The sequence below is a fragment of the Scomber scombrus genome, chromosome 18 (assembly GCF_963691925.1).
Source record: "Scomber scombrus chromosome 18, fScoSco1.1, whole genome shotgun sequence".
NCBI classification, from domain to species: Eukaryota; Metazoa; Chordata; class Actinopteri; order Scombriformes; family Scombridae; genus Scomber; species Scomber scombrus.
Window position 1 is genome coordinate 25,954,735 of NC_084987.1, and position 20,255 is coordinate 25,974,989.

At 42.1% G+C, this 20,255-nt stretch overlaps 1 protein-coding gene across 1 annotated transcript; it reads right to left on the reverse strand.

Moving 5' to 3' along the window:
• Positions 1-348: 348 nt before the first annotated feature.
• On the reverse strand, positions 349-3,566 carry hoxb6a (homeobox B6a). Its single transcript, XM_062439030.1, has 2 exons — positions 3,002-3,566; positions 349-873 (listed from the first exon to the last, which is right to left on the reverse strand). The coding sequence occupies exons 1-2, from the start codon at positions 3,564-3,566 to the stop codon at positions 593-595; spliced, it is 846 nt and encodes a 281-aa protein (XP_062295014.1). The 3' UTR covers positions 349-592.
• Positions 3,567-20,255: the final 16,689 nt, after the last annotated feature.

Consider the following 20,255-nt stretch of genomic DNA (forward strand, 5'->3'; position numbering starts at 1 on the left):
AAAAGTCTTCTTGGAATGCAACAAGAAATTGTGTCTTAAAACAGCTTGTCACCGTTGGGGATCTGGTTACTTATTTACTGTATTTTTAAACACACTTTGGGTGACTCAGAATGCCTCACATTCTCCCCTCTCTCTTTAATGTTCTTCTTTCTCTTTTTCTCTCTCAATTTCTTCATTTTTTCTGTCATGATTTCTGTCCAAAGTCACGCGCTTCCTTCTTAGGAATCTCTTACGAATTATTATTTTTTTTTTTTCCAATTTCAGACCACACAGTGAGGCAAAAACAGCCTGTAGAAGCCGCTGGATGTATTTTTTTTTTTTTAAAAGTGGGCTGTAATAGTAGGACGGTTAAAAAATCCTCTTCCTTCTCTAGTACATGTTTCACCTCTGCTCAGGTATAAAAATAAAAGAACATATAGTTAAATGTAGGCTACTTTCCCAGAGTTTTCACACCAGACAAACGTCTGATAGAACTTTGAGACGGGGAGGGGAAGGGATTAACCAGCATGTCTTTTTCTTCCATCCTCCTCTCCTTCCTTTAAGTGTCTTAAATCAGTTTATTACTTCTTTTTTTTTTTGTTTGGCTCATCTATCACTCCGTCCGTTTCTCCTCTTCCTCTCCCCCGTTCACCGTAGAGGAAGAAGAAGAAGAGGAAGAAGACGAATTGATGAGCTTGTTTTCCTTCTTCCATTTCATCCTCCGGTTCTGGAACCAGATCTTAATCTGCCGTTCCGTTAGACAGAGCGCGTGCGCGATCTCGATCCGCCGCCGCCGCGTGAGGTACCGGTTGAAGTGGAACTCCTTCTCCAGCTCGAGCGTTTGGTAGCGCGTGTACGTCTGGCGGCCGCGCCTCCCGGGGCTTCCGAAGGTCCCTGAGAGAAACGGAAACACACAGACACAAAGTTATAGTTTAAACAGAGCTGTACCTGCTGCTAGACAAAGAGGAAAGTCACCTTCAAACTGTCTCACTCTTTTTTTTCCCCCCTTTCTTTTCTTTTCTTTTTCTTTTCTAACACGCTGTAATGTTACGTAATCGGTTACTTTCTTTCTACTGTACTTTATACCATAGTTTATTCTCTACGTAGCACTTGAGAATCAATAAAGTTAGAATTGAATCAATGAGTAAATCAGCCGATCAATAAGGGTTCTTGGTAATATTCTAAAAAAAAAAAAAAAAAAAGAAGAAGAAGAAAAAGTAGCTTTACTGTGATTGAGCTGCTCTACAGACAGACACTGTTTTAGATTATTTATGACTCATTTTAGTATCACTTCAGTCAAATGTTTGGTCCAACTAACAAGAGAAACAGACACTTGTTTTCTCTTGGGTGGTATGATTTTAATTATTCGTGGAACCAAAATAAAACACCATAAAAATAACATCTCATTTAATAACCAAACTATAAATCTGTTTCCCCTTTTTCTTTTTTTAAGAACAAAAAAATGATTTTGTAATCTCGCTGCTGGTGAATGGCAGCATTCAGCGGAGAAGAAAGAAACGCGTTGTTTCAGTTTCACCGCCTACACTCATGATGATAATAACAATAATAGCAATAATAAGGGCAGTAATGGTAATATTTCAGAGGGGTATTCCCCCTGGTGAGGATCAGCTTCCAAAAACTTTAGTCCCCTGATCTGCACTAACAGAATTTTGGCCCCTGGTGGTAAACAAATCGCCATGTTGTCAGTTTAGCAGATTCAGTTTCTGTATCGATCTGAAAGACATGAGCACGGATAGAAAACCGCACCGCTGCTCAGTGCACATATCTTAATCTAAATATCCATAAATAAAAACTCAGCCAAACAGATTTATGGAGGAGCACTCAGGGCTTTATGTGCCACTCTGTTCTCTCTCTAGCTGCCATTTACATCTACTACTGTCATTTATAGCTCCGAGTTTGCGTTTTTTTTTAATTCTATATCTTTCTTTTTTGCGGCGGTTGCCTGTTTCCACCTCATCTGTCATAACTCGGAGTGTCCTGCAGGGCTTTGTACAACCCTGCATCATCCACCATTACTCATTTCACTCTCAACAGGCCGGGGTTTTTTTTTTCTCTCAGTGAAACAAAGACACTCGGTAGCTCACATGCAACATTTTTTTTATACTTATGCTTTTAATTCAGAACGAGACAGATTTGTGCAGATTTTCAATGAGTCAAATAAATCAGATGATTCCTCTCTAGCTCTCCCGTAAGCCGGCCCTCTCTGTCTTACTGTCACTCAGTACTTGGCAGCATTTACAGGCCTGATTGTTGTAATATCTAATCTGTTGGTTATGAATAAACAGTGCATAACACTGTCTGCGGTGGAAGGTTAACAGTAGCCTCCGTTTCAAGATAACAGGAGCTGAGATAAAAAAGAAAAAAGAAAAAAAGAAACAGCAACAGGAGTTGTGATACTATTCTTACTTTGTCAGTTATATAAACTTTACAAAAAGAAAAAGAAAAAAAGGTTTCTCTTAGATGTCAGGTGGTGAAGGATTTATTTTATTTATTTATTTTTTTTTAGATAATTTGTTCGTTCTTAGAGGCTGGCTGGGAACCAGAGAAGAAGAAAAAAAGAGACAGAGATTAGTAGATAGCTGACTGGGGATAAAGATAGCATGCTTTTAGTTTCCTCTCCGACTCTTTATCAATCTTTCTATCTGTTCCTTGTTTTCACCCACAACACTCTCTGACAGCTTTTTCCTCTCGGCTAACTTTCTTCCCCTCTGCTCGGTAGCAGCTCCGGTCAGCAGGTCACATACAGTAACAGGAGCTGCAACCCAAACAAACCGGGTTTATGACGGACAATAAAATACCGAGCGCATGACTGACTGACAGGGCAACAAACGGGGATCATAAAGCAGCTCGTGGGAGAGGAGGAGGAGGGAAAAAAAAGAAAAAAAAAGAGAGAAAGGAAAGACAGCAGAGGGGCTGCCAGAGGAAACAAACGTCAGTTTTATGACTGGGATCATAAAATATTCAGGAAAGAGGGGAAGAGGAAGAAGAAGGAGAGACTCACCGTTGCACGCGTTCATCCGCTGCATCCACGGATAAATGGGGGCTGATGACTTGTCGTCCATCGTTTCACCGAACAGCCCCTTCCCACTCAGCCCCGCGCACTCCGCTTTACGGTGCACGCCGTCCTGACTGAGTGCGAGATGGTGTTCCTCCAGACTACACGGGTGATCCTTGTCCCGGTAGAAGCTCGTGGCAGCAGCCGCAGCCGCCGCTGCAGCCGCCGCTGTGGCATAGTCGCAGGCACCGGCTCCGGTCGCGCCCCCTACACCGACCCCTGCCGCTACTGCTGCCGCCCGGTGCCCGCCGTAAGCTCCGTTGGCCGCCTGCTGATAGTAGGCGGACGCCGTATACGGTTTGTCCTGGTGCACGCCGCTCGCACCGTACGCCACGGCTGCTGCAGCGGTAACAGCTGCTGCACCCGGGTAGTGTCTGAGCGGGTGGTCGGCGGCGTATCCCGTAGAATAGAGCGGGATCTGACCCAGGAACGACTCCGCCGTTGCCTGTCCTCCTCCACCCGTTCCCGGTAGCGTCACCGGGAAAGAGGAGTTGACAAAATAGGAACTCATCGGGAGAAAAAAGTAAGGAGAGAGGAGAAGAAGAGAGGAGAGGAAAGGAGAGGAGAGGAGAGAAGAAGAGGAGAGGGGAGGACAGGAGGGCACGAAACAAACACAACAACAACGCGATGAAGAAGAAGAAGGAGGAGTAGAAGGAGGCTAACGGCTAACGGCTAACGGTTCTCCCTCCCGTCCTCCTTCCTCTGCCTTCCCCTGCCTGCACTTTATGATTTGTTGTGTTTTATAGCCGACAGTCCGACGGGCTGCTGCTATCACTTAGTTTATCGCAGATTGGGAGGAGGGGGGTGAGGAGGGTGAGGGTGAGAGGGGAGAGGGGTGAGATGGGGGGGGTATCTGGGTGGCTGAGTGCCAGTGTGTGTGTGTAGCCCGTGTGTGTGTGTGTGTGTGTGTGTGTGTGTGTGTGTGTGTGTGTGTGTGTGTGTGTGTGTATGTGTGTGTGTGTGTGTGTGTGTGTGTGAGGAGAAGACGGGATGGGGTGAGGAGAAGGGTTGGGAGAGAGGTATGGGGGGGTGGGGGGGTGGGAGAGAGGCAGAGACCAGCTGACCTCACACTGACCAATGGGAAGCTTCCGTGCCTGGCATTCGTTCGTCCCTTTTCCTTGCGTTCGAGAGAGGAAGAAGAGGAGGAAGAGGAGGGGGGGCTGGGAACTACCCCCCCCACCCACCCCCAGCCCAAACACCACCACCACCACCACCACCACCTCTCCTTTTCTATTTCCCTTCTTCAATCTCCCACTCCCTTTCTCTCTCTTTCTAATTCTCATTCAATCTCGCTTTCTAATCTTTCTCCGGTTCCCGGTGAGATTGCACAATCACACCGGAATCCTCCGCGCGTAAAATTGATTCTTTCTCTCCCCGTGTGTCTTCCTCCGTCTGTTGGTCGGGTCCATAACAACCCAGCAGCAGCTCGCTCGCACGCACGCGCGCAAGAAGACACACACACGCGCGCCCGCCCGCTCGCTCGCCCTGAGGGGGGGCTTGCTGCTGCACCACTAGAGGCAAACCGAATAATAAAACACATTCCCGGCGCTTTGCAGATAATACCGACCGCATTAAAATGAATTTGGCGAGCGTAAATCACAGCCCCGGATGCGCGCGCGCGGGTCTGTGTGGTCCCGAGCTTAGAACATAACGTGGGATAATGCACGTGTATAATTGAGGTGTTTGTACGTTTGTTATTGGTGTAGCCTATTTGGGACGGTGGCTTGATTTATGTCTTTATGTCTTTATGTCCTCCTTCTCTGGTCAGTGTGTGTGTGTGTGTGTGTGTGCGCGTGTGCGTGCGTGCGTGTGTGTGTGTGTGTGTGTTTCCTCTTATGGCTTTTCATCGCACTCTCTTTTCTCTACTAGACCTGATCATCCAGAAGGGATTTTCTGAAGCTAATCTGATAGCTGTTAACGTTTTATTGATGAGAGACACCCACACCAGGGTGAAGCTGCCGGGTGAAGCTGCAGGAGTGAAGTGAAGGCCCTGTAGCTCTATATGTTTGGTTTCAGGTTGTGGTTGTCTTTGTGGAAACTTGAGGCTGAAGTGTTCCAGGAGTATTCGGTTTGATCTATGTGCGCAGTGAATTATTAGTCCTATTTTCTTCTCCTGTGGCACTGATTAGGCTCCCGGACTGAATGTTAAAAAAGAGAGAGAGGAGAAGAAAAGAAACAGTCCCTGTTCTGCTCCAACTTTTACCAATTTTTCCCCGTTTTCTTGACACTGATTACAGCCTTGCGCCTGAAACTCTGTCCACGGCGGCCATACATTCAAGTTAAATATATTGATACAAATAGCCTACATTTAGCCTAAGGCACCACTACAGTCTGAAGAGAGAAAAAAACACTACAACTAATCATAGTTAAACTCGTCCTACAAATGTTATTATAGATTTTAATATAGATAGATATTAATTAGAGGCCCGTTATCCTCATTTTCAGGCATCTCAATTAAAAAAAAAGGAAAATAGTGAACATGATTTGAGATAAAAAATGCTGGTATTAAATATGAATTAATTATACAATGTGAAAACAATCATACACACACGCACACGTAGGCAAAGTAGCTTTTAATGACATCAAAAATATGAATTCAATAAAACCAAAAATGTACGAAACGTGTAAAGAAGCAGTGAAGCGCACACACGCACACACACACACGCACACACACACACACACACACACACACACACACACACACACACACACACACACACACACACACACACACAGCATCACTAAATATTTCCATCTCCTGCTTTTTTTTTCTTCACGCAACCAACGTAACCAAGCTTCGTGGATTAAAGAGTTACCCCCCAAAAAAAGAAGAAGATAAAAGTGAGATAACTAATTAACACCAATCCTCTTTGTAGCACTCTCTCTTTTCTTCTAACGGAAGAAAGAAAGGAAAGCTAGAGCACGGCCTGCTTTTCATTCGCACATACAATCGGAATATGTGTCGCTGAGGTCGTAAAATAACCGCAGCCATAAATAAGTCCCTCTGTGTCTCTTTCTCTGTGTTTCCCCTACAGGCTCTGACTTGTCTGCATGGCCAAACTGCAGACAGTCCGACTGACAAATAGAGACAAAGACTCTATTTTTACTTTACCCTCCCACCCCGTCCATTCCTGCATGTCTTCTCTCCTCTTTTTTTTCCTCCTCTTTTTTTTTTTTTTTTTTCAAAGTAACACTGTTCAGAGCAGAGACACCGATAATCCTCAGCTCTCGCTTTCTGTACAGGATCACGCAGACAGATGGGGAATCTCTCTTTTTTAACTTTCATTTTGACCCCTCTCTCTCTCCCTCTCTCTCTCCCTCTCTCTCCCTCTCTCTCTCTCTCTCTCCCGCTCTCCCTGGCAGGACGCTCCGTTTCCTCTCGGCTTTGTGGGAACGGGAAGCAGCAGCATTGTGTTTGGAGCTGACTGTGGTTTAATCATTAATGAACAGTCGGGACAGGACAGGCACGGGACACACACACACACAGGACGGTAATACAATTATTATATATATACAGCCCATATGCGTTAGCGCAGCCTTAATGTGATTGCGGCTTTGCCATTATATATAAGTGGTACCTGCTCAGCAGCTTGTAGGGTAAATACGGCTTTCTGACACAAGAGTGACATATTCAGATGTATTATTTACCTCCACTGTAGAACACACAGTCATAATAACAGAGTCTCTGTAAAACAACCACACTGTATTGTTACGCTGTTATAAAAAAAAAACGTGTTTACCATGTGTTGAATTAAACGGTATCACGCAGCGTAAATGGACGGCAGGCCTCAGCAGGTGAGGTTGGAGCGTTTTGTCACAAATGCTGCATTATGACATGTTATAAAACACTGCAGCACATAAGTGGACTGAGCTGTTGTTTGGCTTGTTTTATCACGTTAGTCCAACCTCGCTTCTGTGACGTATAATTTCAATGACATAATAAATTCACCACGACTGAAGATTTTTACCACAATAACAACAGGTGCGAATGTAAGCAAGCAGAACACCAAATTCTACTATAAAATGACACACTGTTAAGTAGTCATTAGGGTATTACAATGAAACAATACTAGTCTATAAGATTCATTTTTATGTAGCACTACCAGATGTTTTAGCATTTATTCCCCCCCCCCCCCCCAGATCTCCAGAGGTTTACTTTTTGTCATATATTACAGATGCTTTTATTCTATCATTCCAATTTTAATGACTTCGTCAATTCATTTGCTCCTAATGACTTCACATGATTGTTTTTCTGCTTCTGTTTTAATTAGAGCTTCTTAAAAATACTAAATGTATCGGGGGTCTAGTCAAAAAACACCAACACACACAATTCCGCCTTTGCAAGTTTTCAAGATATGGAACTATTTATTGAGTTCATGTTTGCAATGGGTCCTAATTTAAAGTGTCACACACTATCAGGGGAGAGTAACGGCAATCTGTCCGACATGTTGAAGACTTTTTGGAAATACTGTGCTGGGGTTGAAAGCTACAGTATACTATATATTTTCATTTAAAACAATATGCAAATGAACTGCAACATTTCTAATATTATATTATATAATTATAATAATAATCTGTTTTTTCAGATGTCATTAATTACATAACTTATAATATTTTGAGAAGAAATAAGTCAACATTTATTATGAAGGTTGTATCGTACAGTAGTTTATTATTTGGGTCCCTAGGGGCCCCAGGAGGTAGTTCTTATATGTTGAATATGTTGGATCAGAGTTAAATAATGCTAACGTTTATATAGCCTATAGCATACAACTTCATAAACTCACATTTTGTAAAGGAATAAGGAGAAGTTTAGTAGCTAAATGACATTAATAAACAGAGGGAGATTAGCACTGAGTCATAATAGCTCTATAATGACGTAGCATATTTCAATATCACATAGAAATGCTACATCGGGTAAGAAAACCTGAATATCAGCAGAACCTGAATGCAACATTGTGACCTAATTTCTGCCACTGTATCATGTGACAGCCTGGAAATATTCATACAGTGCTACATGCTGGCTCTATGTGGAGCCTGCTTGTTTGTAATACGCGGGGTTGATGAGTTTTTCTGTCTTTTTCGTTCAAAAAAAAGAAAGAAAAAACCGGTGTGTACCGTTTGAGAAACGAGGGAGTTTTGTCCGGTTGGACTCAGCAGAGAGTCATAGAGATGGATTACCCGGGTTATCACCTCTTCTATCGCAGCTCTGTGTTGTCTCATTGTGTGTATTTGTACTTTTATTGCGTTCATTTGTACTTTAACTACATTTGTGCTCGTTTACGACGTTTACCTTGCCGTAAAGTTTATTTTGCTTCTTTAACTTCTGACTTCATTACTTGTGTGACTCAATGTTGACAAGTTTCTTATTAAGACTAAATTAGGTCTAAAAATGTAACTTTAAAAGGAGATAGGATCATTAAAAACTACTAAAAGATATCAGATAACAATATAGTGCAAAAATATATAAAACATACATAGAGGAAATAATATTTTTTTTTTCGAATCCACCATCAATAATAACACCAATAGTTATAATTAATAGGTTAATAATAATACATAGAAGCAGTTTTCTCAGATGGAACATAACACATGAGAATAGGACTTAAAGCGACAAAAGGTGCGTGTTAGACTATAAACGGGATAATAATTACTAGTTGCACCACTTATAACGGATGTGCGTTTAAAGCCTGCCAGTAAATCAGAGCAGAGTAGTTGTGACTGAGCTGTAGTGTAAACAAGCCAGAGCTGCTGAAGGAACTCCAGGAATCTGAGAAACTTCAGAGATTATTGACAATTAAAGCTGAAGGAGTCTGACTGCTGCTTTATAGCTTTATGGCTCTTTTTCACCTCGTCCCAGTGTGTGTGTGAGAGAGAGGGAGAGAGAGCAAGTGTGTGTGTGTGTGTGTGTGTGTGTGTGTGTGAGAGAGACAGATAAAGAGAGAAAAAGGAGAGAGAGACCTCGAAACTTTTATGGCTTTATGACCGTTTATGACTCCTTGTAAAGTCCGAGGAATGGCGACGAACTGAAAAACATGCCCGCAGCAAACAGCAGATGAACAAATGCTGTGCTGCACATAGGAACGCGCGTGCACACACACACACACACACACACACACACACACACACACACACGCACACACACACACACACGGGCATTGTACAGTTCATCTGCGGTTCATTTCAGTTTACCGCAGCTATTTTCAAACCGCCCACGTTTCTCTCAGTATTATTAACAATTACAGTAAAATAATGTAGTTAAATAGGCTCCAGCTCCATATATATCATTTGGATTATTCAAAAAATCAGTAGGAATCGCTCTAAAAAAAAAACAATTGAATATTCATAATTTAGAATTTAAAAACAACGTAAGAATTCTCGTGGACATATGACGGGTGATGGACGATTTCATTTTTTTTGGGAATTTCATGAACCGTTTTTTAAAAATACATATGTATATATTTAAAGGTGACCTCCATAACAAAGTGTATTCACTTTAAAAACAAGGCCTCGACTTGTATACATCAGCTTGTTTATGACGTAATTGTTGAATTATATCATAAAAAAAGAGGAAAAGCCTGACTTAATAATAACTTTAAAACAATAAAAGATTTATAAACACACAAATGATCACACAGTGGATAGGAAACAGTATGTGTTTAGTATGTGTGTGTTTGTGTGTGTGTGTGGGGCGCTGACCGACCTCTCCAAGCAGGAGTTAATGACAAACTGAGAGAAAGTTCCTGACTAGTGCTTTTTTTGTTTTAATGTATTAATCGTTTCCAGGGCAGCGCGAGCCGGCTGGCCGCGTCCTTCACGGCACCGTGAGCTCGTGCTTTGAGTCAGCTCACCGGACCGTCACCGGCGGGTGCGAGCCCTCGGCCCACAGGACGGGCCCCGGGGCCAAGTTAAAGAGTAACGGACGGGTGAATGCAGCATCACGGAGAAAGGCTGCTTGTTTTTCCTCTAAGTTTCTACAAAACAAGGAAGAGGCGGACACGCGCACATGCAGGTGCACGTTACCACATGGGTTACCTATTAATCTGACCTGCTTTATTTCATAATGGCTGTTAATGGGGAAAATATTATCAAGAAAATCAAAATACATGACACAAGTTATTGATAATAATAATAATAATAATAATAATAATAATAATTTAAAAAGTGCGTCTATTATTATTATTGTTATCAGTATTATTATTATTATTATTAGGGGTATAATTATTTTTAAAATCATATATATATATATATATATTAAAGTTATTGTTATACATATAACTGTATAGTCGTGTATTTCTAATATTCTAATATTATCAAAATACAAAAGACATTAATTTTGTATGAACACGGTGCTGCATTTGAATGGTTTGCATGCAGCTGAATAACAATGTGTGATTTCTGCCGTCCTGATCATCACGATCTCACTCCACAGACAATCCAATCGAGCTGTTTGGATGTAGAGCAGAAAAGAAATAAACGCGAGAGGAAAACATATTGATTTTCCATCCGATCGTAATGCACTGAAGGTGATTTTGAATGCCGGATTAAAGTCAGATGATGCTGGGGTCATAAATTAAACACAACCCACCACCCCCCCAATCCCCCCTCCTTCTCCTCCCAGCATTCCCTCCTCTGGGGTTTTATAAATGATCTCTCTCGCTCTCTCTCTCTTTCACACAAGCACACACACACACACACACACACACACACACACACACACACACACACACACACACACACACACACACACACACACACACACTAGCACGCACCTGAATGCATATATTTAAGGGGGGATGCACAGCAGATCTGCAGATGAGCACCAGTAAAGATGATGAAATCACAGAGCAAGGACGAGTTATTATGTTGACACACACACACACGCGCACGCACACACACACACACACACACACACACACACACACACACACACACACACACACACACACACACACACACACACACACACACACACACACACACACACACACACACACACACTGTTTATCGAAACAGCGACCCTGACCAATCAGCACAATTTTTTACATCCTAAGCTTGTATTTCTTATTGGGCACTATACGCGCGCACTCAAGCACAGAATCCACTTAAGGCACGTTTGTGTGTTCTGGTGCGCGCATGGCTTTTTCTCCACGCCTCATTCAGCACAGTGTAACAGCAGCCAGGCCTAACCTTGGATAGAGAGAGGCCACAAATCTGTCTCTCTCTCTTTCTCTTTGAAGTAAACGCAGAGAGAGAGAGAGAGAGAGAGAGAGAGAGAGAGAGAGAGAGAGAGAGAGAGAGAGAGAGAGAAAGGCAGCAACCAGCAGGACAAAAGACAAAAATGTAGGCTACACTACACAGCCACCGGCGCACGCACACACACACACACACACACACACACACACACACATACGCACACTCTCTGCCTCTCATCATGTCTGGTGTTGTGTCATTCCAAAGCGCCACTGAGAGGACAAATAAGTGAAGTCGCGGGCATATCATCAGTTTGTCAACAGCTAATACAATGCAGAGCTCGCACGCACACACACACACACACACACACACACACACACACACACACACACACACACACACACACACACACACACACACACACACACACACACACACACACACACACACACGTGGCGGCTAACAGCACATCACATCGTCTAACGGCGACAAGGACACATAGGCATTGACACCGTGACGGCATAGCGTGCGTGAGTAGAAGTCTTTGAACGCATGAGCAAGAGCAAGTGATGAGTGCCCTGAGGGGGAGAAGTTATATATATGTGTGTGTGTGTGTGTGTGTTTGGGAACTATCGGTACTGTCGTCATCACGACGCTAGATGGCACCAGAGCGTTTTGCAGGAGCTTGTTGGGGGGGGGCTCCACGCTCGGAGCTCGGTGCCGAGCAGCAGCACACGGTCCTGGCCGGGTTACAGCCAGGCCACCGCCGCCGCTGCTGCTACTACTGCTGCTGCTGCTGCTGCTGGATCCTCACTGAGGTTCATGTGTGAGTCAGTTTTCTCCACAGCACACACACACACACACAGAGCTCAGAGGACCTGGTCAATCAGCATTACAGTAAGACACAACCGGATACTGCACAGCTTGGATTAATTTAGGTTATCTATTAATATTTTACTCATTGAGCTGATATTGTACAATATTAGTCTTAGTTGATAATTGTCCGTATGTCGACTGCATGTGTGACCGTTGACTATAATATTTGGCAGGAAGTAGCCATGTGTATGATATATAACATACATGATCTGAAGCAAGCCGCTGTACATTGATGTGTACTGATGATATGAATATACATGCGCGTGTTTATATGAATTGTACAATGCTTCTTTGTGTAAATAAACTTATGAACTTGACTTGAGCCCGTCGGCTTCTTACTGCAACCTTAATCACTCAGTCACACTGCGACATGTTTAATACGTGTCACTCAACGGCAAATAAAAAATACATATAAAGACACAACATTTATTTAAGTTTTTGTCCTTTGTTTTTTTTTTTTTTTTTTTTTTTTGAGTAACCCTACACTATTAAACACACCTACAGATAGCTAATAATGCTGCCGCTACTTAAATAGCCTAGAAATAAGACATACATGTTGGAGCTATAGCCTTTAATTATATACTATTATACCATTATAGACAACATATTGCAATTAATTATGAATAATATTAAGAATAGTTGTATATAATAATACATTCTTCTGCTCCAGTATAGAGACACACAACACAAGCTATAAAATGACTGCATTGCAGAGAGTCACTTTATTGCAACCCGTACTGAGGAGACTGGGTGTACTCACTATATATTAAGGGTAACATTTACACTTAAACATTTAGTATAAATCTGTGTGAACATTTCTAAAAAAAAAAAAATGACATTACATTACATACGCACTATATAGGTTAATGTTTATTTGTCTCTACGTCTAAATAATATGTTTTATCGGTGAGCCAATGTAGCGATGAAATATCAGTAATAAAGAAATTAAATGATAAAGAAAGGAACCGGTTATGTATTTAAAGCAACCAGCCTTTATTATGACAGCCTAGTATCCTAAGCACTATCATATCTGACATACGCAAGATATTCAAGCACCCAATAAAAACGCTTGGCAGTGGATCTAAAACAACAACAAGAAAAAGAATGACTGAACAGAATCCAAAGTTTTGTTTGGATTGTACTATATCAGCGTTCTGGTCTGAAGATGTGTGTAACATGAAGGCTGCTCTAGTGATAAAAAAGAACGTCATAAAAAATGTTGAGCTGCTTTTGGAATGAGTGTTGACAGAGCTGGAGCGACTGCAGTCCAGCACTGCTGCTAAAGACTAGTGTGTATGATTATACTCTAAATCCACTTACACTGTTTTCTATTTTTTTTTTTAACAATAATTTTACCTTTGATTAAAGATGAGAAAGTTATAGAAGTGACTGTATTTCTGTCGAGTTTTTGATTTTACACGTGTTCTTATCCTGCGGTGTCTCTGATAGGAACGTTTGTGTCTGTTTTGTACAAATGTGTGTCAATTTTCTTGTGTTTGATTATGAATAAATACAATAAATAAAGCAACTAATGACTCATCTTATTTACCTGTTGATTCCACATCATTTATAAACTTTTCTTCTATATCAGACAGACCAATGAATCTCTATACAGACTGTGGCCCAGTCAGCTGCACACCATGACAATATACTTGGGAATTTCAGTCATATAGTTGAATTCAGACACTGCAATCACCCACCACAATAATAATAATACATAATAATAATAATAATAATAATAATATCTAGTTGTATTTCATTTCTATAGGACACCAAGTTGAATGGCCTCAAATACAAATGAGCAGCTGAGTGCTGTCACACACAGTAGTGGAAATCATGCAAACATCCACTTATTACAAGATTAATGACATACAGCAGAGCACTGACATTTAAAACCACATTGAAAAGATATGGAGATGAAGCAAATACTGTGGAATTATTGTTAGGCCAGGAGGCAGAAATGGCTTCTTATGTGTGTGTGTGTGTGTGTGTGTGTGTGTGTGTGTGTGTGTGTGTGTCTTGGGCATGAAGGGATTCCCTCCTCCAAGTCGAGGTGTTTGATATGTGAGACTGCAACAAATTGGGGAGAGACCAAAGAGAGAAGTAAGAGACAGACCTGCAGATGTGTCTGTGAGTCAGTGTGTGTGTGTGTGTGTGTGTGTGTGTGTGTGTGTGTGTGTGTGTGTGTGTGTGTGTGTGTGTGTGTGTGTGTGTGTGTGTTTGTGTCCGCTGCAGGGAGGAAATGAGAGGGGAAACAAAGTCATAAAAGTGGGCTGGACGAACCAAGACAGAAAAACATTCCTGTGTCTGCACGCACGCAAAAAAACACACACACACACACACACACACACACACACACACACACACACACACACACACACACACACACACACACACACACACACACACACACACACACACACTGCTGTCAGTCAACTGAAAGAACCTGGAAGCTCTTCCACTGTGATCTGGAAGTGAATTGATTTTAAAAAAAACACATACAAGAAGATTACAAAAGGAGAGCTACACACACACACACACACACACACACACACACACACACACACACACACACACACACACACACACACACACAGAGAGAAAGAGAAGAAAGAGAGAGAGAGAGAGAGAGAGTGTGAGAGAGAGCACAACTTACAGTTAGTGTATCTGCAGCCAGCTGAAGACGGAAACAGAAACATCTGGCAAGAACTACAAGAGCAATGTCTCTCTTCTACAATAAGTGCTATGAGATAGTGATTGAACAGTCTCAGCACACCTGCCCTCACATCAAAGCCAGTCTCACTCTCATTAACACACATATCTACCCTCCCTCCGTTCACTGCTCACGGCTTGGGGCAACAGCAACACACACACACACACACACACACAAAAAAGAAAAAGACATGAGCTAATCTTCCGGATCTGAAACACCAGACTTTTAACCGATGTATAGCTCTTCCGCAGCTAATCCCACCACTTAGAGGGCCAATTCATCTGGATAATTCATCACGGAGCCTATTCCAACTAATCCAACAAGGAAAAGCTTTAATCTGCGATGGAAAAAAAGTAAGGCATCATTTATAACCTTAATGTATGAGACACAAGCAGCGGAATCACGCAAAGCGCTGCAGTTGTTTCGGACTTGTTTTGCTCCTTTAACAATGCGCATGCAGACCCGGTAGCGCGCGGAGAGGAGGGGAACGTGCTCTTACCGTTTGTTGATAATCCGTCACGAGCCCCACACACACACACACACACACCTGCAGCTCACTTATAGGGCGTCCCGCGTGCAGGCAGCCAGGCACCCCCAAAGAATGGCACGAGACAGCTCTGCCGTGTGTAGACCGGATGGATGGATGGTAATTGGATGGAGGGGTGGCGGCGCGAGGAGGATGAGGATGAGGAGGAATTGGAATGGGTGGGGGAGTGTTGGGTGGGGGGGTGGGGGGGTGGAAGGGGAGGTTGGTGTAGGACTTGTGGTGGTGGGGGGGGGGCGTTCCCCCTGCTGTCACCCAGTCGTCAAAACACCGTCATCTTCATCATCATAATCATCATCCTCGCGGTGACATGTGACAAAATGAATAAAATGTTGAAATAATCATTTTTTTAAAAAAAGGAATAAATGAGGTCATCACCGGGATGGTTTCCCCGGTTCAGTCTTCGCCTCATCACAGCGGAACTGTCCTCGTGTAGGTCCGCCGATTTACCGTAGACAGCAGCACGAGACCAGACGGAGAGCGCAGCCATAGCGGAGGAGGAAGAAGAGGAAGGAGAGGAAGAGCAGGAGGAGGGAGGCGGAGGAGTGAGGAGGAGGGTGGTAGGAGAGGTGTGGGGGTGGTGGGGGGTGAGGGGGGGGAGGGTTGTTGTCAGCGTCTCCTCGTGCCGGTTTCCACAGTCACAACTAGTATTCTCATTAACTAGTCCGTTTAATTACAGCCAGGACGTTCATTTCCTTCGCTGGTTGCCGGGGCTCCGTGCGGGCGTCTCGCCAGAGGAGAAGCGGCTGCTCGGCCGGAGAGGAGAGCAGCAGCAGCAGCAATATAGCCACTTGGGGAAATCATAAAAAGTTCATGTTCACGTTAAGCTCGTCCACATGACCAGCCCGTCGGCCAATCCCTGCGCGCGGCCACTCATAAACTTGTATCACAAAGTTGTAAATTTTCATAAAACAACAAGGAATTTATTGCATTTCTTCATGGAGCGCTGTTAGAGGGGAGCTGCTCCTCCTCTTTTTCTCTCATTCTCTCCACCGCCGCCATTTTCTTCTTCTTCTTCTTCTTCTTCTTCTTCTTCTGCCCCCTTTTTTTTAAAAAGCAGTAAGAAAAAGAAGAAAGGAGAAATGGAGAATTGAACTCCTGTTGACTTCTTATCTTTCACCATGTTTAATGTGTGTGTTTGTTACTTGAAGGCAACACGGCCAGCTAACTATAGGTTACACTATATATTTACTGATGTTGGACTTGGTATGTGAATGACCCACATCAGAGGTTTTCATATATACATTATTAACATTTATAACAAGAAGGTTCAAATAATGAACTCACAGTGAATAAAAAGACATATTATCAGATATCATAATTCAGCAGGTTTAATACAGAATAAACAAATTAATCTATACATGATTTTAATGATAATCTGGTGATATTTTGTTGAATGTGAAAATAGCCGACCAGAAGAATTATTTACACCACATATACTCTATGTCCTTGCAATAAAGGGACACTCACACAGCGTTTTCTAACCAGACCTGACGCCTATAAGCCAGTAAATGTGCACCCACTAAAAAAAAAAAGAAAAAAAAGAAGGTGTTTTTGAATGAAAGCAGCTCCGAGCTGAAGCCTGCAGTCTGGGGCGGCTGCTCCATAACGCGAGAAAACGGAAAACACCGGTGGAAGGAAATTGGAAATCCACATTATTAGCAGCCACATTAGTTTATATGATGGTAAGTCATGTGGTTGGATTGTATTAAATACATTTTCTGCCCCAGAGCAAAAATAAATAAATAGCTATAGATTATATTATATTGTGTTTAACTGAGGCGACCATGCTTCGTGCCGCAGGGGATGAAATGCTGCATGACACACTGTATAAAATGAACTTGGAAATAGAAATAGAGCCCGGTGGTGATTTTTACAGACAGAACAACAGCAGCATCACCTGAGTGTCGGTGCAGGCCCCCTGAAACACCGTGCTGTATAGATAGATATATATATATATAATTTAAAAAATGATTTCGCAATGCGGCAACACGTCACCCATTTTAACGGCCTGCAGGCCCGGAGCCGCAGGATGCTCAGAGACGCTGCAAAGATGACAAACACAGTGCAGGGATTTTTTTTTTTTCATACCAAAAAAATACGTCCAAGCAGCAGGATGTAGTAAGAATTTGACTCGAATCAGAGACGTGGAATCTCACCTGAAGCTGAATTTGAACGGCTGGTGTTTAGAGGAAACGTGCTTCCTCTGCGTTAATGAAGTTACACCCAAATGTAAAACCTCCCGACTCTCATTTCTCTGCAATATGACACAGACTATTCGCGTTTCTTCTAAAAAAAACCCTCTTAATAACGGCCAACATGCTGAATCTATTGTAAGTGATATTAACTTTTAAATTGACACATTTACAGAAACTCTCTAATAACATCACCAGCTTATTGGATGAGTTTACGTGCGTAAATGCGCATTTTTAAAAAGCCAAAATATTCCATTTTTATCCCCGCAGACTACTTTCCTCACTAGTTCATGATCATCTTTCTGTATTATTATCTATCTAATTAACAGTTGGAATAAATCCATGTGTACAACATTCTCTCCTATCAATGAGACTAAATAAAGGTGAGTTGCAAACTAACTCCTGGACGGATCACAAAGCAAGGACCCAAAACATTTTAATTCTAGCCCTTTTGACCCAAATGTGACCTCTCCAAACCGCACAGTGTCTGGTTAACAGCAGACTAGGATCCAACGTTTCCTCTCAGTAAATGTCCCCGAGTTAAAAATTAACTTAAATTAAAAAAAAAGCAGCGACTCAACGCAGTAGGCACAAAGAGGCCGTCGCTCCCTCGTCCTGTTGCTTTCTCTGTGTGTTTGTTGCTTTTTATAGGGGTTTCCGGCCTTTTCATGGATGCAATAAAGACATTAGGACCTGCTAACCCCCCCCCCCCCCCCCCCCCCCCCCCCACCTACCTCCTCTATCTGTTCACTCACTTTATGAGGTCTTTTTGGTTCCACGGACAGACGAGGACCCTGAGAAGAAGAGGATTTGGTGAAACTTTGTCTAACTTGAATAGAGCAGACTTGGATGTTTTTGACACGCAGAGCTAGAGAGAGTTGGTAGCTGAGCAGTGTCTGCGGGCTGCTTGGAGCTGTGAGGTAAGGGTCATTGTACAACGCTTGTGTGTCTAAATAATCTTCTGCTTTGGTTTTAAAACATCAAAATAACGGCAGGCATGAACACATCTCCAGATATTATGTGGATAATTCAGTTCCCCTTCAAAATAAGACAAACCTGAAAGGCTCCAAGTTCACCTTTAATTAGAAAAAAAGCTAGAGGGGATTGTTATTAGGAAATATGTAAAAGGCTGTTATTATAACTTTGTGTTTTAAAATTACAAATCGTTCCAGTTACACGTAAAAAATCTGTTAGTTTGGCGGGAAATGCACGTGCAGCGCGCTGTTTCTTGTCAAGTTGGTCATTTATTTTATTATAAACGCGTTGAGTAGGTGATGGAAAACAAAATGCTCACCAGACTTCACCGTCATTTGTTGGTGTGTTTTTTTTTTTTTATATATAAAGAGTAATAAAGAGATATCTGAGTATTACTGCATCTGAATCCCAGTGTTGTGAAATAGTAAAGCCGACGTCATCCCTAATATATATGTGACAGTCTATGTGTGTTCAGTTTTGTCGTCACTTCGCAACTCAACTAACTAAACAGATCAAACACACACAGGAAGAAGCGTTTCTGTCGCTTTCAGGAAATAAAACCCTCATATGATGGAGCCTAAAGGAAAAAAAAGGAGCAAAAATAAAAAAAAATAAAAACATCCATGACCAAATATGACCATGTTCTTCATCAGCGGTTGGAGAAATGTCACATAATTATATTTTGAGGAGGATATTTCATATTTACAAATTGTACATTCATTTCCGTTTTACGTTGTTAAAAATGTAGTCCCCACGTGACCTCACGTGATAGTAAAGCTGTAAACACCCCTGTGTAGATGGAATACACTATGATGCAGAAGCACTCTTATAATCTTCTTTATATGTTATTTTAGTATATCATATATGTTATGTTCTGGTTGTGTAACCGCTAAATAAAGATGCGGGAAGACGAAGTGTAGCTTTCAGTACTATTAGAGGTAACAGAGAGGAGGGGGGTGGGGGTGGGGGGTGTGGTTCATACATTTAAACCTGTAAACAAGGTGAGGACATTTTAAGAGCTCACTGGCACTCACAGCTGCAGCTTTATAATGTGTGAAAGTAACGATTACAGTCTCAAGTCAAAGTGAACACCTATAAAGGATGTCACAACTTCATCACGATTGTACTGCGGGATGCATGTGAGGGGAATGAGACACTGTGCAATATGAATCCAATACATTATATCAACACTTCATATCATTATGATATCCCTGAGATGATTCCTTGTTAAATCAGAAGACTGATGGCACATATATTAATAATATTCCTCGTGTCAAATCATTTCAGAATTAGTAGATTTTATAATCTGGGACACTAGTTTTTAGGCTTAGAAATAAAATTACCTTAAAACAAAACAATCTCTTTTGAATAACTTTAATGATCAGATGATAACAGAACACAACTGAACTGTGTGGACATTCCTCACGTACAAGTACAGAATGTGTGAATGTGCTTGAGATGTCTCTGAGGACTTTTCACATGTGAAAGCCGAACCCAACTCAATACATATTTGTATCCTCACATCAGATTTACAATGGATACAATGTGGTTCTTATAGAAAAAAGCTTCGACAAGCTGACATATGAAATGACTCCCTGCTTTAAAGATGACTGATGGAAACTGTTTTCACACTAAATATAAACTGAGTGATGACACAGGAAATAGACCTGGAATGGACTATATGCCACGTCTACTTTTACACAGGAA